The 27,682-nt window shown below is 38.0% G+C and overlaps 2 protein-coding genes across 2 annotated transcripts in view; both read right to left on the reverse strand.

The window, feature by feature from the left end:
* The window catches only part of C2CD6 (C2 calcium dependent domain containing 6), a gene marked incomplete at both ends in the record, with an annotated part of 101,203 nt that extends 84,451 nt beyond the window's left edge, over positions 1-16,752 (reverse strand). Inside the window, one exon of the mRNA XM_079130395.1 lies at positions 16,462-16,752. Within this exon, the coding sequence (XP_078986521.1) occupies positions 16,462-16,752 (291 nt within the window). The remainder of the gene's footprint in view (positions 1-16,461) is intronic.
* A 1,942-nt stretch (positions 16,753-18,694) lies between these two features.
* The window catches only part of TMEM237 (transmembrane protein 237), a 29,910-nt gene continuing 20,922 nt past the window's right edge, over positions 18,695-27,682 (reverse strand). Inside the window, exons 11-13 of the mRNA XM_079130396.1 lie at positions 26,808-26,901; positions 25,730-25,851; positions 18,695-22,191 (exon numbers count right to left, since the gene is read on the reverse strand). Coding sequence (XP_078986522.1) covers positions 22,130-22,191; positions 25,730-25,851; positions 26,808-26,901 — 278 coding nt within the window. The 3' untranslated portion in view covers positions 18,695-22,129. The remainder of the gene's footprint in view (positions 22,192-25,729; positions 25,852-26,807; positions 26,902-27,682) is intronic.

Here is a 27,682-nt window from a genome sequence, read left to right on the forward strand (position 1 = left end):
AGAGATGAAAAACAACAATGCAAATCAGCAACGGGAGGAACTAGCCTAAAGGAATAGCCAAATAAAGGAGAAACCAAATCATGTCAAAAAACAAAAATGAGTCAAATGACTGGGAATACAAATCATATCACAATAATAACCCTGAATGTTAATGGCCTGAACTCATCAATCAAAAGACATAGACTGGTAGATTGGATTAAAAAGAAAAATCCAACGATATGCTGCCTGCAAGAGACTCATCTCATAGAAAGAGATACCCATAGTCTAAAGGTGAAAGGATGGGAAAAAATATACCATGCACATGGACACAGCAAAAAAGCTGGAGTATCCATCCTCATTTCAGATAATGTGGACTTCAAGCCAAAACTAGTCAGAAGGGATAAAGGACAATACATACTGCTTAAGGGAAGCATATATCAGCAAGACATAACAATCATAAATATCTATGCCCCGAACATTGGCTCATCCATGTACGTCAAACAAATCCTTCTCAATTCCAGAAATCAAATAGACCACAACACAATAATACTAGGCGATTTTAACACACCTCTCTCACCACTGGATAGATCGTCCAAACAAAAATTGAATAAAGAAACCATAGATCTCAATAACACAATCAACAATTTAGACTTAACCGACTTATATAGAATATACCATCCAACAAAGAACGAATATACTTTCTTCTCAGCAGCACATGGATCCTTCTCTAAAATAGACCAAGTTTTATGCCACAAAGCTACTGTTAGCAAACACAAGAAGATAGAGATACTACCTTGTACTCTATCAGACCATAATGGATTGAAATTAGAAATAAATGACAGAACAAAAATCAGAAATGTCTCCAATATCTGTAGATTAAATAATACACTATTATATGATGAATGGATAACAGAAGATATCAGGAGGGAAATAAAAAAATTCTTAGAAGTAAACAAGAACAAAGACACATCATATCAAAACCTCTGAGACACTATGAAAGCAGTACTTAGAGGAAGATTTATTTCATCGGGCGCATTCAAAAAAAGAAGTAGAAATCAACAAATAAATGACTTAACACTACAGCTCAAAGCCCTAGAAAAAGAAGAGCAGACCAACACCAAAAGTAGTAGAAGACAGGAAATAGTTAAAATCAGAGCCGAAATCAATGAAATTGAAACAAAAGAAACAATCAGAAAAATTAACAAAATAAATAGTTGGTTCTTTGAAAAAATGAAATTGATAAACCCTTAGCCACACTAACAAAGAGAAAGAGGGAGAAAACTCAAATTACTAAAATTCGGAATGAAGAAGGAAATATCACAACAGATACGAGTGAAATACAAAACATAATTAGAAGCTATTTTGAAAATCTATACTCCAACAAAACAGAAAACCTCGAAGACATCAACAAGTTTCTAGAGACATATGAATTACCTAAACTGAACGAAGAGGACATACACAACTTAAATAAATCAATTTCAAGCAATGGAATAGAAGAGGTCATCAAAAGCCTACCAACAAAGAAAAGTCCGGGACCAGATGGGTTCTCAGCCGAGTTCTACAAAACCTTAAAAGAAGTGCTCATTCCAATTCTTCTCAAAGTATTCCATAAAATAGAAGAGGAGGGAACCCTCCCAAACTCATTCTATGAAGCCAATATCACCCTGATACCTAAACCAGACAGAGACACACTGAGGAAAGAAAATTTCAGACCAATATCCTTAATGAACATCAATGCAAAAATTCTCAACAAAATTTTAGCAAATCGCATACAAAAATATATTTAAAATATAGTGCACCACGATCAAGTGGGTTTTATCCCAAGGATGCAAGGTTGGTTCAACATCCGGAAATCAATAAATGTCATTCACCATATCAACAGACTAAAAGTTAAGAATCACATGATTATTTCAATAGATGCAGAAAAGCATTCGATAAAATACAGCATCCCTTCATGCTCAAAACACTAGAAAAAATTGGGGTAGTGGGAATATTCCTTAACATTGTAAAGGCCATCTACGCTAAGCCCATGGCCAATATCATTCTAAATGGTGAAAAACTGAAAGCATTCCCCCTAACAACTGGAACAAGGCAGGGATGCCCTCTTTCATCACTTCTATTCAACATCATTCTTGAGACTCTAACCAGAGCAATTAGACAAACCAAAGAAATTAAAGGGATACGAATTGGAAAAGAGGAACTCAAACTATCCCTGTTCGCTGATGACATGATTATATATTTAGAGGAACCTGGAAATTCCACCAGAAAACTCTTAGAACTCATAAGTGAATTCAGTAAAGTAACAGGTTACAAGATCAAAGACCATAAATCCAATGCATTTTTATACATAAGTGATGAATCTTCAGAAAGAGAAATTAGGAAAACTACCCCATTCACAATAGCCTAGAAAAAAATAAAATACTTAGGAATCAATCTCACAAAGGAGGTGAAAGACCTCTACAATGAGAACTACAGAACACTAAAGAAAGAAATTAAAGAAAACCTTAGAAGATGGAAAGATCTCCCATGTTCTTGGATAGGCAGAATTAATATTGTCAAAATGGCCATACTACCAAAAGTGCTATACAGATTCAATGCAATTCCAATTAAAATCCCAATGATGTACCTTACAGAAATAGAGCAAGCAATTATGAAATTCATCTGGAAGAATAAGAAAACCAGAATAGCTAAAGCAATCCTCAATAGAAAGAGTGAAGCAGGGGGTATCGCAATACCAGATCTTCAACTCTATTACAAAGCAATAGTAACAAAAACGGCATGGTATTTGTACCAAAAGAGACAGGTAGATCAATGGTACAGAATAGAGGACATGGACACAAACCCAAATAAATACAATTTTCTAATACTAGACAAAGGGGCCAAAAATATGCAATGGAAAAAAGATAGCCTCTTCAACAAATGGGGCTGGGAAAACTGGAAATCCATATGCAACAGAATGAAATTAATTCCCTATCTCTCACCCTGCACAAAACTCAACTCAAAATGGATCAAGGACTTTGGAATCAGACCAGAGACCCTGCATCTTATAGAAGAAAAAGTAGGTCCAAACCTTCAACTTGTTGGCTTAGGATCAGACTTCCTTAACAGGACTCCCATAGCACAAGAATTAAAAGCAAGAATCAACAACTGGGATAGAGTCAAACTAAATAGCTTTCTCTCAGCAAAGGAAACTATCAGTAATGTGAAGAGAGAGCCTACAGAGTGGGAGAATATCTTTGCCTCTCATACTTCAGATAGAGCGCTAATTTCCAGAATCTATAAAGAACTCAAAAAACTCTACACCAAGAATACAAATAATCCAATCAACAAATGGGCTAAGGAAATGAACACACACTTCACAGAAGAAGATGTACAAGCAATCAACAGATATATGAAAAAATGTTCAACATCTCTAGTAATAAGAGAAATGCAAATCAAAACTACCCTAAGATTTCATCTCATCCCAATTAGAATGGCCATTATCAAGAACACAAGCAACAATAGGTGTTGGCGAGGATGTGGGGAAAAAGGTACACTCATACATTGCTGGTGGGGTTGCAAACTAGTGCAGCCACTCTGGAAAGCAGTATGGAGATTCCTCAGAAAGCTTGGAATGGAACCACCATTTGACCCAGCTATCCCACTCCTTGGCCTATACCCAAAGGACTTAAAATCAGCATACTACAGAGATACAGCCACATCAATGTTCATAGCTGCTCAATTCACCATAGCCAGATTGTGGAACCAACCTAGATGCCCTTCAGTTGATGAAAGGATAAAGAAACTGTGGCATATATATACAATGGAATATTACCCCACCATGAAGAATAATAAAATTATGGCATTTGCAGGCAAATGGATGAAATTGGAGGATATCATGCTAAGTGAGATAAGCCAATCTCAAAAAACTAAAGGACGAATGATCTCGCTGATAAGCAGATGAGGACATATAATGGGGGGTAGGAGGGGTTAGCGTTAGGGTTAGGGTTAGGTTTAGGGTTAGGGATAAGGAGGGTGGTAAGAATGGAGGAAGGAAGGACTGTATAGAGGGAAAAGAGGGGTGGGAGGGGAGGGGGAAGGGAAAAAATAACAGAATGAATCAAACAACATTGCCCTATGTAAATTTATGATTTTTAATTAAATAAAAAGGGTAATAAATAAATGAAAAATCAGTAGAGTGGCGTAAAAGAAACATGGAGTGGGAAGAACAGAGGGAAAGAAGTGCTTGGACTGAAGTGGAATAAGTTATAGTCCATGCATGTATGATTATGTCAAAATGAACACCATTGTAAAGTATAACTGTAATGTGATAATAAAAATATTTAAAAATAAAAAAATTTTAAAAAGAAGTTGGATTTATAATTATAAATGTTCCCTCAATGAAAAACCCAGGCCCAGATGGTTTCATTGCTGAATTCTAACACTTAAAGAAGAAATAATAGAAAGGTGATATCAGCAAGATGGCAGAGTAGGAGATACTAGCATTCTTCTTTCCACAAAAAAAAAATCAGCTAACCACAAATAAAAATAGCTCTGGGAGGACTCAAGGGTCCAATAGGAACCTATATCAAAATAGTAAAGCAACAGTGGATCACTAGGGAGATCAGCTTAGTGGAGATATCTGGTCTTGAGTGTGGTGACAGAGGATGGGAGACCAGTTACTTAAATCAGAGGTCTCTGATGCCCTCATGGCTGTGGCAGGCCCAGTTCATGAAAATGTTTCTGTGCAAGGGCACAGGATGCCTAGCTACTGTAGCAATGCCCTGCATGAGAAGGCTCTGTGCAAGAGCCCGATCAGTTCTAACCTTGATCTCAGGCACACAGCTCCCAGGAAGAAAGGAATTCTCATGCTAGACAACCACAATGTTTTGCCAGCTCTGCTTCTCTGGTTCCTGCCCACCTTGTAGCAACTTTTAACAATGGACTTTCTTGAGAGCGACACAAAGCTCCTAACATTGCACTTTGCAACTGTGGATTGCAACTATGGAAAAGCTACATAGGATATCCTAGTTTCTGTAGCTTTCCTGAACAGGAAGAGTAATGGTTTCATAGTCTTTAATCTGAAAATGTGACACATATAAATAAAGATTGCTGGCCTAACTCTTTAGACCTGCATCTCCATCAAGAGCAGGCTCCACCTGATCCCAGCCTAATCTTCAAGATCTGTGTCTGTCAATCTTTATTTTCCAATCCCCCTTTGCCCCTCACTGGACTCTGGAGTTTGCCCATTGGTTGAGACAATCTGGAGATATCTAGGAGCAAAGATGAAGGGCACAGACTATCTGTATTACATATAGAGTAGCTGCTATCATGATTCACAATGGCCTGCTCCACAGAGAACCTTGGCAGCATTTCCTGCTGAAGACCTCAATGATTACCCTGACAGCTGAAGACTACCCACAACTTTCGAGAAGAGAACCCCATGGTGTTTGCTGTTTCCAGCCCCAGTGACCTGCTCCACAGAGGACACATATTTCACTAGAGATAACCATCACTACTGCAACACTCCAAGAAAGAGCTGCTATTGCTCCACTCCCGGACCAGCAATTCCATTCCTCCCCAAACTCCACATATACTCCAGATCCCAGGGCTAAGGTTGCTCCACATGCACCTGCACTTCAGACCTTAGCCCTTTAACTGCTTTGTTCATACTCACAATCCAAACTTTGGCTCTGTGGCCACTCTGTCCATGCCTATTCTCCAGACCCAGTTCCAAGCCTGCTGTGGATGCTCTCATCACAGGTAAGAAAGCTCTTGCCATTGTAGTTACCCAGCATCTGGACCCCAGAGTTGCTGTTGCTTTATGAGCACCCACACTCTAGATTCTGGTTCCATATCTGCTCCATAGGTGCTTGAACATCAGATATCAGAGTCCTCAGGCTGAACCTGGTGCCAAGAGGTATTCCCCTCAGCTATGATATCCCTCATGGAAGAAAAAGATGTCAGGAGATTCCCAGAAGCCTTCATCACTAAACAGCCCAATAGCCCTCAATACCACAGGAAGTATCTGCAGACTTGCTGTTAAGGACCCCTGTAATCTTCACCCACACTAACCCTAGCTGATAGAGCTCATGAAGACTATGCCACTGGAACTTCCTAGAGCCAGAAGCATCAGAGCCCATTCAGTCAGCCTACCCACATCCACCCTACCAAAATCAGTTTGTAAAGGTAACTATTCCACCAAATGCACAGATCAACATAAGGCTATAAGAAATACCCCCAAAAATAAAGAAATGAATAGATGATACCACATAATTTTCCCTTAACCAACCCCAAAGAAGTGAATAAGTTCAAATTATTGTTTTAAAGAGTCTTAGTGAACTCCAAGAGAACACAGACAACAAAAATCAGGAAAACAATGCAAAAATGAAATTTGAAGTTCAACACAAAGAAAATAATTATTAAAAAAGCCAAACTCTGAAGTTGATTAATACAAGGAATGAAATAAAAAATGCAACAGAGAATACCAATACCAGACTTCATAAAGCAGAAGAATGTGTGAACTCAAATCAAAGTTGCTTGAAATTATTTAGTCAGAGGAGAAAAAAAGAATTAAAAACAGTGAAGAAAGCCTTCATGAATCATGGAACACCATCAAGCAAAATAATATATGCATTATGGGAATTCCAAAAGAAGAGAGAAAGAGGAAAAACACTAATGGGGCAGGGCTGGGGTTGTGGCTCAGTGGTAGAGCACTTGCCTAGCATGGGTGAGGCACTGGGTTCGATTCTCAGCACCACATATAAATAAATGAATAAAAAATAAAGATCTAGCGACATCTAGAAAAAAAATTTTTTAAAAAACTGTTAAAAAACAAAGATAATTTTTAAAACATCAAGGGAAAAGAAACTTATTTCATAGAATGGAACATTCATAAGGCTATCAGCAGATTTCCCAGCAGAAACTCCCAGGCCAGGAGAGAATGGGATAATAAAAGTGCTGAATGAAAAACAAAAACAACAACAACAACAAAAACCCCAGACTAACAAACACAAAAACCTGTCAACCAAAAATATTTTATTCAGCAAAGTTGTCCTTCAGAAAAGAAGGCAAGATAAAAACTTTTCCAGAAATTTGGGGGAGTTCATCACCACTATATTGTCTTACAAGAAATAATAAAGGGAGTTATTAAACTGAAGTGAAAACATGCTAATTAATAATATAAAAACATGTGAAAGTATAAACTATCAGTGATAAATATACAGTTGAATTCAGAATATTCTAATACTATAATAATGATATATAAATCACTTAACCCTAGTATAAAAGTTAAAAGACAAAAGTATTAAAAATAACTTTGCCACAATAATTTGTTAATGATTACACAATGTAATATGTGGCGGGTGGAACCCGGGGCCCAGGGTTACACCACGTGCATCTGAAGATGGCAACTGGCAGAGAGCAAACGGCGTTCTGAATATGCATGGAGAAAGGCAGAACGTGTTTACAATTGACTGTATTATAATCAGTTCAGCTGCCTAGCACGTGGACAGATACACTTTGTATGTATGCTCGAGGGAGTGACTGCTTGACCTTTAACAGGATTGGATGGACATATCTGGTTACAATTGCTTATGCATGAGACTGCTTATATGTTGAGGGTGTTATTTGAATAAACAGAATCTGCTTCATGAACTTCTAAAGAGTACTTGTCTTCTGTCCCACTGGTCGGGCCAGAAGCGCGAGAAGCGGCTTTCTATAAGCGGAGCTGCTTGGAGCCACCGGGCAAAGAAGCCGCGGTCTTTCGTAAGAACAGCGCGAGCCGCTTGAAGCAGCCCGTTGGCAAGCAGCAACGGCTTTCCGCAAGTGGTGGCCCGTATGGGGAAGAAGCGGCGGCGTTCGGTATGTTGTGGCCCAGACTGGGATCAGACGAGGATCGAACTTGAAATTGGTGAGCGCTCAGGTATAAAAAAAAAAAAAAAAGTTTCACTAGCGTAATTAACGAGAAGGTTTCCCTATTTGAGGAAACGGTTACCTTAAGGTTGTAACAGAAGAGTCCCCTAGAGAGGGATTATTAACAGAAGATTCTCCTAGAGAGAGAATATATTGAAAGGCTGTCCCAAGAGACAGCGAAGGACGTCGCATAACAAATATGTGTAAATTAATGTTTGTGTTACCTTTTCTTGTTTGGTTTCTGTTTGTTGTTGTTATAGCATTGTGTACATTAGTTCATTTTTGTCTGACTTCCAAAAAACCAAAATCTCAAAAACAGTTAAGAGAAGGGGAAAAGATATTAGAAACTATAAAAAAAGAACAATCAAATCAAGCTTCTGAAAGAGAAAGTAGATGTTCAGACTCTGAGGAACAGGAGCAATCTGAGACAGAGCCGGAAAAGAAGTTACCTCAGTGGCATTTAACCCCTATCGCACCATGCCCTCCAGCATATAATCCAGATCATCGCCCTTTTTCAAGTTGTAAGGGTGCATTTACATGCTGCACAGGGGAGGCCCCCAGACAGTGGGCTGATGTAGAATCTCGATCGATGTTCCCAATACTCCCAGTATTTGAAGATCAAAACAATCAGAGATATCATCAAATATTAGATATAGACCTCTGTGCCTCCGCCAGAGCAGTATTAACTCCAGAGATGGGAGTACAGCCAATACCAACTTTGGCTGTCGGCCCATTACCTAAAGGAACAGTGGGACTAGTTCTGGGGAAGAGTTCTTCTGCTTTAAAAGGATTTAATATTGTCCCTGGAGTTATAGACCCTGATTTTACAGGAGAAATAAAAATCCTTGCTTCTTCACCAAGAGGTGTAGCAATAATAGCTCAGGGTGATCGCATAGCACAATTGTTGGTCTTACCCAGTTGCTATGATCAATATCCATCAAAAAATATTATTAGGGGAAATAAAGGGTTAGGTTCTACTGGCCAAAATATGGTCATGTTAACATGGGGTTTAAAAGATAGGCCTATGACGAAGTTAGTGATAGAAGGCAAAAGTTTTGAGGGCTTATTAGATACTGGGGCTGACAAAGGTATTATCAAAATTACAGAACTGCCCAAAGCCTTGCCACTTCAACAGGCAGATCAGACTTTAAGGGGATTGGGTATAGCTTCCAAGACTTACAAAAGCACAACCATATAAAATGGAAGGTGGCTAACCAGGAGTTATGTTCTGATACTGCCCGACGTAATGCAGTTGCGGGCAATCCTCAGTGGAATCTAAACATGCTGACAGGCAAAGGACCAAATGAAGGGCAAGGTAATCAGATTAATTTCCACCTGGTGTGTGAATTAACAAATTAACCCTCAACTTTTAATCTATCCTTATATGGATGATATTTTGCTAGCTCATAAGGAAAAACCTGTCTTAGAGCAATGTTATAATTCCTTACTAAAGTCACTTGAAAGATGGGGCTTACATATTGCCATTAATAAAGTACAAATTACAGACACCAAAAACTTCCTGGGATCTATTATAAATCAAACTATGGTTAAACCCGCAAAAATTACCATTCGGGTGGACGAGCTTAAAACTTTAAATGATTTTCAAAAACTTTTGGGTGATATTAATTGGATTAAACCTTACCTTCATTTACCCACCTCAAGTTTGGGCCCCCTGTTTGATATTCTTAAAGGTGATTCTGACCCTCTTTCTAAGCAAGTGCTTACCCCTAAGGCTCAAACAGCTCTCAAGCTTGTTGAAACAGCTATGGAAAAGGCTCATCTTGATCGTATTGACCTAACTAAGCCTTTATCATTCATTGTCTTGGCCACAAATAAGTTACCCACAGGAGTGTTTTGGCAAAAGGGTCTTATTCTATGGGTTCACATGAATTATGCCCCTAACAAGGTCTTAGCCTTGTTTACTGAATCTGTGGCAGAATTAATCCTTAAGGCGTTAAAAGTATCCCTTTCCACCTTTGGATCACATCCCTCAACTATCACTACTCCATATACTACTGATCAGATACAATATCTTATTAATAATTCAAATTCATGGGCTGTAGTCTTTACTAGTACTTCTGCTGTGTTTGACAATCATTTGCCATCTGATCCTCTTCTCCAATTTTGGAGTCAACATCCTATAATTTTTCCTAAAGTCACCCGAAAAGAACCTATTACAGGAGCTACCCTTATATTTACTGATGGATCAAAAAATGGTACAGGTGCTATTACTATAGATAATGTTACAGAAACATTGTTGTTTAATACTCTATCTGCACAACAAACGGAACTATTAGTAGCTATAGAAGTATTCAAAACCCACCATGAGCCTTTTAACCTATTCTCTGATAGCAAATACGTTGTTAATGCTGTTCAAAATTTAGAATTAACTGGTATGATTTCCCTCACCTCCACTATTACTAAATATTTGCAAAGTTTACAAAAACTTATTTGGGACAGAAAAAATCCTTTTTTTATTGGCATGTTCGGGCTCATACTGGCCTTCCAGGTCCTTTAAGTCTACACAATGATTTAACAGACATGGCCACCAGAGACCCACACATCTTTAATACGCTTGAAAATGCAAAAACTTTTCATTCCAAATTTCAGGTAAATGCTTCCACTCTAAGCAAACGCTATAAAATTACTAAGGCAACAGCTCGAGACATAGTCAAGTCTTGTGCTAAATGTGTTACATTTATTCCTAACCCCTCGTTAGGAGTAAATCCAAAAGGGCTTCAGCCCAATCATATTTGGCAAATGGATGTAACTCATTATTCAGAATTTGGAAAACTACAATTCATTCATGTGTCTATTGATACCTTTTCAGGATTTATTATGGCCTCTGCTCTTACTGGAGAAAAAAACCAAAGATGTAATAACACACTGTTTATACTCTTTCTCCATCCTAGGAGTTCCCAAACAAATTAAAACAGATAATGGTCCTGGATATACGTCCCAGGCCTTTAAACAATTTTGTTCCACCTTTGATAGTCAACATGTCACAGGAATTCCCTATAATCCTACTGGACAAAGCATTGTTGAGTGTGCCCATTTAACGCTTAAAAACATGCTTTATAAACAAAAAGGGGGAATAGGGGCATCATACAGATCCCCAAAAGACAAATTGTCTGTTGTCTTGTTCATTTTAAATTTTTAAAATCTTGATTCTGAGGGCCGATCAGCTGCTGACCGTCATTCAGAGCCTAATAAAAAGCATCTACCTCAAGTGCTCTGGAAGGACATTCTATCAGGACAATGAAAAGGCCCAGATCCAGTATTAATCTGGACCTGAGGGTCTGTTTGTGTTTTCCCACAGGACACACAATCGCCAATTTGGGTGCCGGAGAGATTGGTCAAGGCCTCAACAGAGATCCAAAAACAGGAAGAAGATGAGGAGACTTCTCCCGCTGATGGTGCTGGCGAATCCTCGCCAAATTAATGGAGGAGACTCGCGTGAACTATGGGGGATAGTGAAGATGTGGCCCTATCCTGTACCCCTTACCAACTCCTCTGTTCTATATCCTCCTAACTTTACAACATTTGGCCACATTTCTGCAGTCCGCTGTTCTATGGGAAAAAGAATGGTTTAAGTTTTTGTCCAGGGGAGGTCTCTTGTGTGTTGTATCTGTCCTGTGCATATACAAAATGCACATACATCCGCGCAGAAAAACAGCCATTATTCTCCAAGCTCTCGTTGCAATTGATGCTGGCCCATCCCCCCAAGTCTGGTTTATTATGCTGGACTGGTAGCCAATGACGGGTAAGATTCATGGGGAGCTCATACCAACCTAAGACAGGAAATGAGGGCTAGAGCCTCATTGTCCAATGACGGGTAAGGATGTTGCTCTGCCGTGGACAACCTAAGACAGGCACGGTCCCTTTTATAAACAGAAAGGGGGAGTTGTGGCAGGCGGAACCCGGGGCCCAGGGTTACACCATGTGCATCCAAAGATGGCAACTGGCAGAGAGCAAACGGCGTTCTGAATATGCATGGAGAAAGGCAGAATGCGTTTACAATTCGCTGTATTATAATCAGTTCAGCTGCCTAGCACGTGGACACATATACTTTGTATGTATGCTCGAGCAAGCGACTGCTGCTTGACCTTTAACAGGATTGGATGGACATATCTGGTTACAATTGCTTATGCATGAGACTGCTTATATATTGAGGGTGTTATTTGAATAACGGAAGCTGCTTCATGAACTTCTGTCCCGCTGGTCGGGCCAAAAGTGCAAGAAGCAGCTTTCCGTAAGTAGAGCCGCTTGGAGCCGCCAGGCAAAGATGCCACGGTCTTTCGTAAGAGCAGCACCAGCCGCTTGAAGCAGCTGGTCGGCAAGCAGCAGCAGCTTTCTGCAGTAATATAATGTAAATAGTAACATCAAAACATAAAATGGGTGGGGAGAGTAAAAGGGTGGAATTTTTGTGTATGATTAACATTAAGTTGCTGTAGGCTTATAATACTGTTAAAACTATAAGATGTTTTATGTAAGCCACATGGTAACCATAAAGAAAACAACCTAGTGGATAAGTGAAAGAAATGCAGAAAGGAATTAAAACAAACCAATATTGAAAATCATCAAATCACAAAGGAAGACAGTAAAAGACTATGACAGGAATAAAAAAAATTTTAAAAAACTACAAAATAGCCAGAAAATAAGTAACAAGAGGGCAATAAGTCTTTACTTATTAACAATTACTTTAAATGTAAATGGATTAAATTCTCTACTCAAAAGACACAGCAAAGTCAAAGAACTAAAGCAAAAACAAAAACCAAGTATATATTGCCTACAAGACTCACTTCAGCTTTAAAAACACACATGGGGCTGGGCATGGTAGTACATGTCTGCAATCCCAGTCACTTGGGAGGCTGAGGCAGGAAAATCACAAGTTCAAAGCCAACTTCAGCAATTTAGCAAGGTCCTAAACAACTTAATGAGACCCTGTCTCAAAAAAAGGGATGGGGGCAGGTTGTGGGCTGGGGATAGAGCTCAGTGGTTAAGTGCCCTGGGTTAAATCCCCAGTACCAAAAAAAAAAAAAAATACACACACACGGGGGGTCAAGAATGTAGCTCATTGGTAGAGCACTTGCCTAGCACACCTGAGGTTCAATCCCCAGCACTGCCACAAAAAATAAAGATACAAAATACACATAGGCTTATATTCCATGCAAACGGAAACCAAAAGAGAGCAGGTGTGGCTATGAATAATATCAAAATAGACAAGGCAAAAATGTAAAAGGAGACAACAAAGATCATTATATAATAATAAAGCACTCTATTCACCAAGAGGCTATAAAGACTATAAATATATACATACCCAATGTTGGGGCACATAAATATAGAAAGCAAATATTAAAACAACTGAAAGGAGAAAGAGATAACAATACAACAATAGTACAGGGGCTGGGGAGATAGCTCAGCCGGTAGAGTGCTTGCCTTGCAAGCACAAGGCCCTGGGTTCGATCCCCAGCACCGAAAAAAAAAAAAAAAAAAAAAAAAATAGTACAAGACTTCAATGCCCTACTTTAGACCTAATGGATCTAACAAATATATACAGAACATTCCATCCAACAGCAGCAGAATACACATTCTTCTGAAAGGCACATGGAACATTCTACAGCATAGATCATATGTTAGGCCAAAAGCAAGTTTTAATAAACTTATGAAGACTGAAATTATATCAAATGTCTTTTCTGATCATGGTGGTATGAAACTAGAAATAAATATAGGAGAAAATTTGGAAAATTCATAAATATGTGGAAATTAAACATGTTTCTGAACAACCAATGTATGAAAGTAGAGATCAAAAAGGAAACAAAAATATCTTGAGGAAAAACAGAAATATGAAATACCAAAAGTTATGGAATGCAGCAAAAGTATCTCCAAGATGGAATTTTATAACAATAAATGCCTTATCAAAAAAGAAAGATCTTAAACAAGCTAATTTTATGCCTAAATGAACTAAGTAAAAAAGAAGTTAAGCTCAAAATTAGCAGAAGGAAAGAAAGAATAAAGCTCAGAGCAGAAACAAACAAGAGAACAGAAAAGAAATTCTAAGAGTCAACAAAACTAAGAGTTGTATAGCAAAAAAATACCACAGTCAACAGACAACAGTCGAATTTGGGGAAAATATTTGTGATGTTTATCAGAGATGAGTTCAAATACCCATAATAAAGAAAGAACTTTTGGAAAATCAAAAAGGCAAAGATCAAAATCTGATAGGAAAAAAAAAGGACTTGAACCAATAATTCACAAACACAAATTTTTTTTTTTATTTTTTCAGTTGTTGGTGGACCTTTATTTTTGAAATTTATTTGTATGTGGTGCTGAGAATGGAACCCAGTGCCTCACGCATGCTAGGCAAGCGCTCTACCACTGAGCTACAACCCCAGCCCACAAAATATTTTTAAAGGGCTTAAACATACAAATATGTGTTATAACCTCATCTCAAATCATTTCCCCTCTTGTTCACTGTGTTCCTAGAATATTCCAAACTTCATTCTATAGAAACTTCATACTTGCTTGTTCTACCTTAAGGCTCTCCCCCCAACTCTTTAAACAGCTCACCTCCTCTCATTTTTCAGGTGTTCACTTACAAGTCACCCCTTCAGAGAGGACTTTTCTTGATCCCCTCTCCCAAGTACTAGCTGTCCTTCCACCGCAGCTGGTCTTGATTTATTTTATCACAGCATAACCTGTAACTGTCCAATTTGAATACTAGCTTCCTAAGGAAAAGTGCTTTGCCTGGTTTATTCATCATCATATCCTCCATGTCTAGTAGTAATCTTGGCATACATTTCAAATAACAGATGCAATAAAAGTAAGGTAATTACAGTTCAGGAAACAGAATACTAGGTTACAGGATTTGACAGACGAAACTACCAGAATGAAGATAAATTCCAATATGAAGAATTACAGTGAGTTACTGAAAGGAATTAAGGAGGTTCAAAGAACTGATTATAAAGTAATCCACATTTGTACCTAAGTTAGAAATCACAATATCTCTCAGTTTAAGCGCTATCTGTAGTGGATCCTTCTAATTCTGTCAGTAACCTACATTTAATTTTTTTGGGGGGGGGGTGGTAGCAGGGATTGAACCCAGGGGCGCTTTACCACTGAGTTAAGTCCCCAGCCCTCTTTATTTTTTTATTTTGAGACAGTGTCTCCCTAAGTTGCTTAGGGCCTTGATAAATTGCTGAGGCTGGCCTCAAACTTGTAATCCTCTACCCTCAGCCTCCCAAATTGCTGGAATTATAGGCATGCACCCCTGAGCCCAGATTAATAAACCTTTTTTAAAAATCTCTTTGAGACTTCATTTTTATCCCTCCTTCTTCTTTCATCCAGTTCTTTTGGCTGTACTTGCTTCCTTCTCCATCCTGCACCCTAAATTTACAATCCCAACATTAATGCCTATCTTGTCCCTCTACAGTGATTCTCAAACATCAGTCTAAGAAACACCACAATAGGTTTAAATTTGAGCACATTACTGGGGACCTACCCTTTTGATTCAGGAGTCTATGGTGGAGGCTGAGATCTATATTTCCACTAATATCCCAGAAGACTTGGATACAGATACTTCAAGAACAAAAGATACAATGATTTGGAGCAAACTCCTTTAATAACATTCTGCCTCCTATGTAGCTTTTTGTGATTACATATTTTCCCAATCAGTGAATAATAAAAAGCCAGTTATTTTTATGTGGGGAGATTTCATTTTTTACATTAGAAAGGGATCCTCATACTCAAAATTATATTGGAAATCACCATTTTATAGTAAAAAGTCCAAATTCCTTAAAATGACACACAACTAATACCTCCCATGGACTAGAGTTCCAAGCATATCTCTCTTACACAACATTTATGATTTTTTTTCCCTAGCGATTTGCCTTATAGCTTACTCCTAATATGTCCTCAATTTATCATAACAATGTTTCAATAGCATTTAAAATTTTCGGAATTAGAAGGGTATCTCAAAGATCCAATAATTCAACTCCTTCATTTCATTGAGAAGAACTTCATCTTTTGCATACCATTTATTTCCTGATAAGTACTAGAACTTAACCAACAAGGATAAAAAAGCTCCTCATAATTTCTCTAATGGTATCACTACATATACTGGTAAAGGCCAAGAAGTTTCAGAAGGCCAATAATTCACTCTGCAGACATGATAAGGGATTTGTTCTGCAGATTCACTATGTAAGAATCTCCAGAATGAAAACAAAGGTAGCTAAAGTTTCTGGAGTTTAGCCCTGTAACCATACAAATGAAATCCCAACGATGATGATAATGACAGCAGCTAACATTTATCGACTCTGTTTTTTGCATTGTGCTAATCATGTTATATATTATCCTTTTAGCTGTCCTTAAGTAGTAATTATTGTCTTAATTTAACAATTAACAAAATGAGGCTCTGAGAAGTTAAATAATTGTCAAGGTCCCACAGGTAAACTTCCACTTGTGGAAGATATTACCACCTTCCAGTCGCGGGCAGTTTTCCCCCAGTCTGTGTGCATCGACCCAGGTACTCGGCACCGGTCACACTCAGTTAGACCCTACCCCTTAGTCACAGGCCAGGCCCGCACTCACATTCAGCAGCCGATGCCCAGTGGTGGTCTTGTCCTTGTCCGGGCTAGTGGTAAACCTGTCGGCTTCCTGGGCATTACGAATGACAGAAGTATCTGATGCTTTCGTATCCATCACTTTCGTATCCGACGCCCTCTTGTGCGGGACCTCCGATGCCCTCATGTGCGTGACCTCCGGGACAGCTAGGGTATTCTTCTGAAGTGCCGGGTCTGTAAACAGGGAATGGACCCGCCCGCTGCGGTTATCAGCTGGGGATGGGGCGGAACTCTTCAGGGTGTCTTCGGGCTCTGCCATTCCGCCATGCTCCGCAGGGGCCTGCCTGTGCCAACCGACAGCTTGCTGCTGCGCAAGCGCAAGCGAGCCGTGCAGCCTTTCCCGCGCTTCGTTTCTAGCACGTGCAGCCACGTGCCCTGCCAGGGCCGGGGCTTTGGAGCCACAAGTTGAGAGAGCACGGTCTGGCCGGTTGTATCTCTTTTAGGAGGAAGTCAGAGCATGCTGTGGACCGCAAGGCTGCTCAGCACCTTAATCCAACACGATTAATCAAACCCAGTAGTTCGGTGTCGTGTGCCCTCGTATAAGCCCTCGTGAACCCTCATCTCCCAGCACCATTTCTTTCTAGATTTAAAACAAAAATCACTTCCTGTACACTGTCCCCTATGCTCCGACGTTTTATCTCCAGCAGTCTACTTGGCTGTCTTTACCTGACTGTTACAGAAGACCCGTTAACACTGTATATATTCCTCTTCGCCCTGAACCTCTAGTATGCTCCAACCCCACTTGTAGTCACAGGAGACAGACTGGTAGAAAAGCAGCATGCACTCTGAAAGAACTCCAAACTTTATTTTACTGGGGAAGGGGGCGGATCAGAGGAAAACAAAACTCCAAATTCTGAGCTCCCATCTACAGTTTCTCACATTTATAGCCTATCTAGTGTCAAAAATTATCTAGTCTACAATTTTTTTCTAGTGGGAAGCATATTTACAGAAACAACCGTGAGATAAGGTGAACAACTAGCTCCTCTTCAAGGCCTTTGATAAATCTCTAGCCTTGGGCCCAAGGCCTCCACAGGTGTGTTTACACTTAAAAGGGGAGTAGTCAGACTCCCGTGGCAAGTTATCTGCAATCCAAAAGGTCAATCAGGCTTCCAGGAGAAAGGCTGACAGAGGGGAGAGGAACTGACCCCTTCCCCAGCCATTGATTTCTTCTCATTAACATTTTTATAATTTCATGTCACAACCAGGTCTGGTTTTGCCATCACAGTAGTAATGTCACATTCGAACAACCATGAAAATTCTGACATTTTTAAAAATTTTGAATCCTAATATCTGAACCCAGCTTTTTCTTTTAAAGAACCTAGTCTGGGACCCTCACACTCAAGACTATAGCAATGGTTTACTTCCCATCTGCTACCATCCCTTCCTTCCACTATCCCAGGAGTAATACAGTTTGCCATTATATGCAAAGCAAACCCATAAACTTCCAGAACTCCGTTATTGGCCACAGAATTTAAATTTCTTAATACAGAAGACAATAGCCTTCGAAATGCGCTTTCCTACCTCAATTTTTTTTTTATCGCTATTCTATTTGCATTCTATTCATTTATTCAAGGGTCAGCTTAAAAGTCAGCATTTAGTAGTCTTTATAACCCCATACACAAAAAGCTGTCTCCTACCTACTACTTGGCATACTCCCATTAATCTCAAAAGGTACGGTGTTTTGAGGGCAAGAGTCAATCCATGCCCTTTACTTTTCAGGGTACATGACACAATATCCCAAATAACACATATTTGTTGTCATTTTGGGTCTAGGCTACATGGTGTTTAATCACCCTGCCAATGAGAATTGCTGTCTGCCACCTCACTCTGACTTCCTTAAGGTTCATGTTCTGCAATATAAAGTTTATGGTAAAAGTAATCTTGTTTTTTTTAAAAAACAAAATATCTAACTTAAATGTAATCAAACTTCTAGACCAGTGTGTAGAAAATTCAGATTGAAAAAAAAAAAAATGACACTATTAGAGGAAAAGTCAGACAGTCCAAAATGTGAGACACTAAATCAAAACTGGCTTAGACTCTTAAAGTTCTTTTTTTTTTTTTTTCTCCTGTGGGAATGTGGAGCATATACATAGCTACTCTAGAAAACTTTTAAGACCTATACATGCAACTACCATACAATCCATCAGTTGTACTCCTGGGTATTTATCCCACAGAAATTAAAACTAATATTCACACAAAAATTTGTACATGAAAATTATAAGTTTTATTTGTAATAGCCAAAACCAGAATCAGCTTAGATGTTCTGCAACAGGTAAATAGTGCAGTACAAAATACCTTGTGACACCATTCAGCAGTAAACTATTGAGACACACAACTGGGATGAACCTGACAGGGAATTATGCAGGGCAGAAAAAAGTCAATCTCAAAGACAATATACTTTATGAATCAGTTTGTAACATTACTAAAATGACAAAATTTTCAAAACAGAAGACAGATTAATGGTTACCAGGGGTTAGAGTCAGGGGTGAAGTGAGATAGGTGTGGTTAAAAAGAAAAACATGAATTAATTCTTGGAATTGTTCAATATTTTGGTTGTGGTGGCTGATACAAAGATTTACACAAAAGATACAACTGTACAGAACTTAAAACACATCTGACAAGTACTAGCAAAACTGGGGAAATCTAAGATGGGTGGGTTATATCCATTTCAATATTCTGGCTGTGATATTAATACTATAGTTTCATGAAGTGTTATTGGGAGACACCAACAAAGTATACAAAGGAGCTCACTATATCATTTGTTATCTTATAATCTCATGAATCCTCGTTTGTCTCCATAAAAATTCTCATTTAAAAATGTTGTGGAGGAGGAAAAAAGGTAAGGAAACCATTTAAATTGAGAGACAAAAACAAAAAGAAATGAGTACACCCTGACTACACCTTCAAAAACAAGTGGGAAAATCTGAGAATGGATTATTAAGACATTATAGAGCTACTGTTCCAATAATATCATACTTAGACAAATGTCCTTATTTTTAGAACACACACGCTGAAATACTCAGATGAAGTGCCATGATTTTAGCATTTTATTCTCAAAAGACTTTGAAACTAAAAATGAATGAAGAGAAGGCAAATAATGCAAATTTTTAACGATTAACTCTAGGCCTATCTACATTAATTACTGTTATACTGTCTCTCAACATTCTATTATGATCATTTCCAAATAAAAAGCCCTCAGGGTTCATCTAGCTGTATGGCCTCTTCTAGGGGCCCCATCTCCACCAGTAGAAATCCCATATATCTACAAAGTTCCTGCCACACCATCCTATTAATACCCAAACCTGACCCACAATTCCTTCCCAGATTCTTCTATTCCCATCCTATCTCTGACTCTCTAACTACATTATGAGCCTCTAGAAGACTGTTACCACATTTTTTTTTTTTTTTTTTTTTTTTTTTGTCTTCCCACAAACCTAGACCTCGGCCTTAGAGAATCTAATTCAATAGATCTGACATTCTCATCTGTAGCCTTAGTGCTCTGCCTTGACTTAGTCACATGAGATTATTCCCTACCTCCTGAGGCATTCATTTGTAATAACATTTTCCCTGCTTCCCAATCATCATGGTCAAAGGAATCCTTGACAGACACTATTATTCTCCCTGATGAAGTGTACAAGTGCACCAGTAGCTCCAGGATTTTGCACCTGCCTGGGGTCATCAGGAGATTTGAAATCCAGGTCATATTTCCCAGACCTGAAAGAATTCTAAGACAAGCAGGCCCATGCTGGCTTTCCCAGTTGTATTCCGTATCAGCTCCAGGCTTCTTTATTCTCTAGGACATTAAGAGCAAATTTAGCAGCTCAAACAACACACTTGCTATCTGTGTATTGAGTCCGATGTGGGGTATCAATGGGCCAAAAATCAAGGTATCCACAGAGCCACATTCCTTTCTTGAGGCTCTAAGGAAAGATGTTTCTTGGTTTATCTGGATGTTAGCAGAACTCAGCTTCTGAGTTTAGGACCAAGATCTCTGTTTCCTTGCTGGCTATTGGCCAAAGATTTTTCTCTACTTCGCTGAGGTCACTTACATTCCTTGGCTCACAGCGCCCTCTTGCATCTTAAAATCAGCAACATCACAACTCTTAACTCCTCTGCTTTCAAAACTCACGAGATTATACTGAGTCACCTGGATAATACAGAATACTCTCCCATTTCAAGGCTCATTACCTTAATCACATTTACAAAATCTCTCTTGCTGTATAAGATAATATATTCACAGATACCAGAGATTAGGACATAGACATCTTCAGGGAGCACTGTTCAACCTACCCCATCCCCCACATCAGTAGCAGAGCTCCCGTATTTCTCCTTGATGACACAGTTCAAGTGTGGTAAACTTCAGCTATATCAACATGGCTTCCCTGCAGTTTGCTGACAGGGAGGATCACGAACTCCTACACTGCACCTTGCTCAGATGAGAATCATGGCAGACTGCAGGGAAAGCTGGAACTGGCAGGACAACTTCAGAACTGCCAGGATTCACAGTTCCGTGACAGCAGGGGGAAGAGCTGGTTAGCAGCTCCAGCAAAAGATATTTCTATATGGTGCTGGCATCAGCTACAGCCCACTTCTCAGGGCCATCTGTTATCAACTTGTCAGTCCTCTTCTGTTCCGCATTTATTGCTTGCTCATCAGTGCAGGCACAATATTTATATAGATGTGCTTAACAGCCTTTAAGCCACCTCTTCCCCCAGCAAATGTTATCATTGTCTTGAGCTGCAGAGTCTCACATATGCCAGGAACTACTGGATACAGCTGTGAACACACCTTTTTCAGGGCAGGATCCACCTCAGGAGTAGGATCCCCTAGAATGCCAAAGATCTCTCTGACAAAGAGCTTGAGAACAGAGATGAATTTCTATTCATATTCCTTGTTACTCAAAACAAGAAAGAAGAAAGGACATAGCCGAGGTCAATCAGAAGTGTTAGCCCAACAAGCTCACAGGCCTCCTGAGCGCCTGGCTGGCTCAGCTTCTCTTTTGCTGTCTATGTTTTTAAAGCTCCCTAACCAGATATGGAAAGCCCTGGTACAAATTTCAAAGGGAAATTAACATTTTAGGTTATAAAGTTTTTCAAACAAAAAGATATACTTCCATTTTATGAGCCATAAGTAAAGCATCTTTCAGGCTAAATTACATCATATTGTAATTATTTCATGACACACAACCCACTAAGCCAGAATCAGAGAAGACAAATTTCATATTTTAATTTGTTCAATAGGAGACATCAAAAATGAATAATGAAGGTCTTTTTTTCCCCCTCTCGCTTATTCCCTAAATTTAACACCAAAAAGTAATGGGTTTTTCAGAATTAGTACTTTGTAAGATAATGATTATGAAAATAACTAATTTGAAAGAATAAAAAATAAATACTTTTACCTGCTGGTTTCTGGCTCATTATCTTCTTTGTCATTAAGATGATAATACTACAGAAATTAATGTTGTTTAAGTATTAATTGAGGTATAATTTTAACATTTTCCATAATTATGAGAAAATTCCCAGTATTATATAACAAAAAAAACCTAAAAATACACATATACATATCTTATAAAAATACATTTAAAAACAAAAATGGGAAAAATACTGGGTCATTATTCCTCTGAACATGAGTTGGTATTATGAAGAGGATTTGACTTCTTTATCAGGATATTCATCCACATCAGAGAAGAACATTAACTCTGGAGAAGAAAATGAAGAAATCATATTTAAAAGTGGCTTCCCAGTATCTCACAAAGATTTGTATTACTTAGTTATAAACACTGTCTTAAAATATTGGCATAATACACGGTAATATAAACCCCCAAGTACAAGTAAGAATTCTTGACAGTGAAATCTGATTTAAAAAGTGAGCTAATAATAAATGTACAGTTTACATTTTTTTAAATGTTCAAGCTTTAAATTTATCATAAAACCTGAAATGAAAATATATTAAATAATGGAGACAATATATTAAATCTTAACAAGAAATTTAATTCCTTAGAGAAACAAGAATCACTATAGAGATAAAAAGTCTAATTTTGTAGTGATCATATAATCTAAAATGTAAGGAAGAGATATGGAGGAAGGACTTGAACTACTATTAGGTGTGTTAAGTGTGTTATCCCACTGGATCACCAAAACAATCCAATAAGCTAGGTATTGTCCTCATTCTATATTTTTTTATCCATAAGAAAATAAAATGTTATATGACTCACATGGCCCTGAAAAAGAGCAGGTTTCTAGAAATAGTTACTGTATAACACACACTTTATGACTTAGACCAAAAATTGCACAAGCCAGCCAGATGCATCTTTAGTCCCAACCACAGCACAGAATGTTATTAGTTGACATTTTTATAATTAAACTATTACTTAGCATAGATAATATAATTCATTAAAATGCCAAAAAATATTTAAAAACTTTAAGAATCTAGTAAAACAGATTTCTCTGATATAGTAACTAGATGAAAAATTCTTAGAATTATCAAAATTATACTGAGAAAAAAACAAAAAAATATATAAAATCTAAGAAGACTTTTTAAAATTATTTTTACAGACTGCATTTTGATTCATTGTACACAAATGAGGTACAACTTTTCATTTCTATGGTTTTACACAATGTAGATTCACACCATTCATGTAATTATACATATACATAGGGTAATACTGTCTGTCTCATTCTACTGTCTTTCCTTCCCCCACCCGCTCCTGCCCATTTTCCTCCATACCATCCAAAGTTCCTTCATTCTTCTCTTCCCCACCCCCCTGCCACTTCCCCTCGTTATGGATCGTCATCCACTTATCAGAGAAAACATTCAGCCTTTGGCTTTTTGGGCTTGGCCTATTTCACTTAGCATGATATTTTCCAATGTCATCCATTTACCAGCAAATGCCATAATTTTATTCTTCTTTATGGCTAAGTAATATTCCATTGTGTATACATATATATACCACAGTTTCCTTATCCATCAAAATCATACTGAGAAAAAATAAAATATATAAAGTCTAAGAAGACTTTTTAAAAATATTTTAAGTACATTAAAATGAATAAAACAACAGGATATTTAGTGGAGCAACATGAGAATTATAATGCAAAATGGTATACTCATGAATAAAAAATACATAAGAAGATAACATTCTTTGTCTTGGTCTTTATAAATAGAAATGATGGGAAGATTCTCCATTCTCACACTTCTGAGACAAACAGGTTGTATTAATCAATCAAATAAAATAAAATAATAACCAAAGTCCAGAAAATATCTATAAGAAAGATTCAAGGGTAGAAATGTGAAACACCTATCAAGGAAGTGCAATGTACAATACAACACTAAGCAATTCCTAATACACTGCTGTTGGGCTAGCCGTTTGCTAGCACTCATCTTTTTCAGGTGTTCAAAAAAGGGCCTGGCTGTAAAGAGTAGTAAATTTCACTGGACACCGGGCATGTTAAAGGTAAGATAACTAAATACTATGCTAGACCATGAAGGGTGAAGAATTTGTGCCAACAGCAAAAGAAACAATAATGTAAAGAGAAAGCCTATAAAATGGCAGAAAATCTTTCCCTCCTGCACCTCAGATGGAGCATTAATCTCCAATATATATTAAAAAAACTCAAAAAAACTTAACACCAAAAAAAAACCCAATCAATAAATGCACAGAGGAACTAAATAGGTACTTTATAGAAAAAAGAAATACAAAGTCAGCAAATATATGAAAAAGTGTTCAACATCACTAACAATTAGAGAAATGCAAATTAAAACTACACTGAGATTCTTTCTTACTCCAGTCAGAATATAAGCAACAATAAAGGAGGATATGGGGGAAAAGTACACTCATACATTGCTGGTGGGACTGCAAATTGGTGCAACTACTCTGGAAAGCAATATAGGGATTCCTCAGAAAACTTGGAATGGAACCACCATTTGACCCAGTTATCTCACTTCTTGGTACATACCCAAAGGACTTAAAATCAGCAACCTACAGTGATGCAGCCACATCAATATTTATAGCAGCTCAATTCAAAATAGCTAAGCTATGGAACCAACCATGGTGCTCTTCAACAGATGAACGGATAAAGGAAATGTGGTATAGGGGCTGGGGCTGTAATTCAGTGGCAGAGTGCTTGCCTAGCATTTGTGAGGCACCTAGCGTGTGCCTTAGCACCATATAAAAATAAATAAAATGAAATAATCATTAAAAAAAGAGAAAATGTGATATATATACACAGTGGAATATTACTCAGCCATACAAAAGAATGACTTTTGCTGATAAATGTATGGATCTGGCAACTATCATGCTAAGTGAAATAAGCCAATCCCAAAAAACCAGAGGTCAAATGTTCCCTCTAATATGCAGATGCTAACACACAACAAGGGTAGGGGAGTGAAGAATAGAAGTTTAGTGGATTAGACAAAGGGGAATGAAGGGAAGGGAGGGGGAATAGGAAAGTCAATAGAATGAATCAGATATAACATTCCTATGTTCATAAGTGAATACACCACCAGTGAAACCGTATAACATGTACAACCACAAGAAAGGGATCTTAATTAGAATAAGTTATACTCCACATATGTCAAAATATATCATATTGTCATGTATATCTAATGAGAACAGATTTTTTATTAAAAAAAAAAAAAAAGAGGAAATATCCAGGTATGAGTTGCTTTAGGACTGTGTCCCACTTTCCCAAACATCACTTTTGTTCCTCTTAAACAAAGAAATCATAAAGCAAGCCTATGATGTAATTACACTCCATCTTTCAATTAGAAGAGTAGCATAGTCTTTATAGTCATCTCTAACTTACCACATCAGATACATTAAAAACAAACAAACAAAAAAAGAATTTGTGCCAAGTAGAGGAAGTGGTAAGAATAATTTATTTGAAAATGTGTCTGACAGAGACTACATGAATAAAGCACAATTCAAGTTTAGAAATGCTTTCATCAGAAAGAGACTAAGAATAGTGAAGAACAAAGAATTTCTATAAATTACTTTAAGATTCCAAGAGGAGAAATACTCTTGAATATGCAAAAGGTCCACAGATGCCCCTCATTAACTTCCACCCTCTAGTTCTCTAGGTCCTTCTCCCTGATTCTCCTGTCACTCTGTTAGACCACTTTATTTTTACTCTTCTTGTACCATTTTATTTTAAAGATGTCTTTGTTTTAAAATATTTTAAGATCTATAAAACAATTAGAGAAGATTTCAGGATATTTTGTAATCATTTTCTCTTCCATACCTTCACTAAGATCCATGCCTGGCCTATAAGACAAAAAAAGCCAAGATAATCCAACAAGAAGAGCCACCACCAGATTCACCACAATCCATGGCTGGAGAATCTGTTCCTCAATTCCTGCTGCCCTGGAGATATAGAAATACTCATTAGAAACATTTTTATTTTGGTTTATATACACAAATACAGTTATTTCATGAACTTTGAAAAAAAAAAACAATCTTCTCCTAATGAAATAACTATACATGAAATAAAATATAACTTCCCTATGAAATACACCATATACATCAGGGTTCAAAAGTTATTCAAACTCTAAACAGATCTGCTCTTAACATTAATATAAATGGAAAGCTTGAGTTCCCCAAATGTTTCCTAGAAGTTTCCCTTCCAATTACCATGGCATTTTTCTTCAATTAAGTATCTTTCCCTTTCCCCAAGCCACTCTCAGGAAAAAAGGACTGCCCCTCTGAGTTTAAACTTAAAGCTCAGTTGTCCTGTCAGCTCCATGTGTGATAACTGATCGGCAAATAGTGGCTCTCCTTATTCCTCTTTCTAGCATGCTTGGTTTTCTGACTCTAATCCAGCCACCCTCTTCCACCCAGTCCATCGCATGATGACTTATTTTAAAGATCTAAATATACTTTTTGAAAAGAAGTTGTTTGATTTAAAATGCAGGTATTTATAACAACAGCTATCAATCAGCCAAAGGAATAGGGATTTCCTTTCCTTATTTTTAGAAATCAAAACAAGATTTTTATATTATTTGTAAATGAAAACATGAAAAAGAATGGAAGGGGCTGGCACCATGGTGCATGCCTGTAATTCCAGTGTCTTGGGAAACTGAGACAGAAGAATCGTGAGTTCAAAGCCAGGCTCAACAACTCAGACCCTAAGCAACTCAGGAAGACCCTGACTCTAAATAAAATACAAAAAAGGGCTGAGGATGTGGCTCAGTGATTAAGCACCCCTGAGTTAAATCTCTGGTACCAAAAAAAAAAAAAAAAAAAATTGAATGGGAGGAAAAATTCCATTATTCCCATTATTGCTGTTTTTAACAATTGCTAATATTACTGTGAATTCTTACCAGAGGCTACCATTAACAGAAGAAGGCGTATAAAGGTGGATTCTGTCACTTGTCATTTGCTGACTCAGGGATAGTGTAAGAGCAGTAAAGTACACTGAGAAAAAGACAAATGAAATTACTAATAATTTTTAACAACCCAATCTATTTCAATTTATGTATTTCTTTAAGGTTAAAAATAATGTCTACTTTGGTAAATGATGATATCAAAGAAATTCACTTGATCAATTTCAATAGATAGCTTTATATTATTTTTCAAGAAAACAAATAGGGTCTTTTAGATGCTATTTTCTCATTAAAATGACAAGAACCTAGAATATCTTTTAAGAAATTAAATGACTTCCTTAAGGTTCCAAAAGTAGCTTTATTAATATTCCCATAATTTAGAACAAAATGTATTCTAATTTACTAGAAAGATACCAAATAGTGCTTGCTACCAAAAAGTTGATTCTGTTTACCAGCAAGTTGAAAAAACAAAAGCTAAAAAGTTAAGCCATATAGGCGATTCAAGATGGCGGACTAGAGGGTGGCTGCGTTTTGTGTTGCTCCAGGACTCAGGACTCAAGAAGAGAAGATATAGAGAGACTTGGGACCAACTCAAAGCAGCCGGGTGAGTCTCTCCCATTGGGGAGGCGTCCCGGACGGGGCAGTAGCCCCGAACGCAGGGATCTTTGTGAAGTAGAGCTGCCCGACGAGACGCTCCTCCCCCCGCTGGAGCAGTGAACTCGGACAACTGGGAGCATCAGAGAGGAGGCTGCTCAGCACAGCGCTTGGACTTGGTGCAACCCAACTGGGCTCTGGGAGGTTGCCCAAAGGAGAGGGTGCACGGTGAGCTGTTTGGACTGAAAACGACCACCCCTGAACACAGGGGCTGCCCA

This window comes from Sciurus vulgaris, assembly GCF_902686455.1.
Source record: "Sciurus vulgaris genome assembly, chromosome: 3".
Taxonomy (NCBI): domain Eukaryota; kingdom Metazoa; phylum Chordata; class Mammalia; order Rodentia; family Sciuridae; genus Sciurus; species Sciurus vulgaris.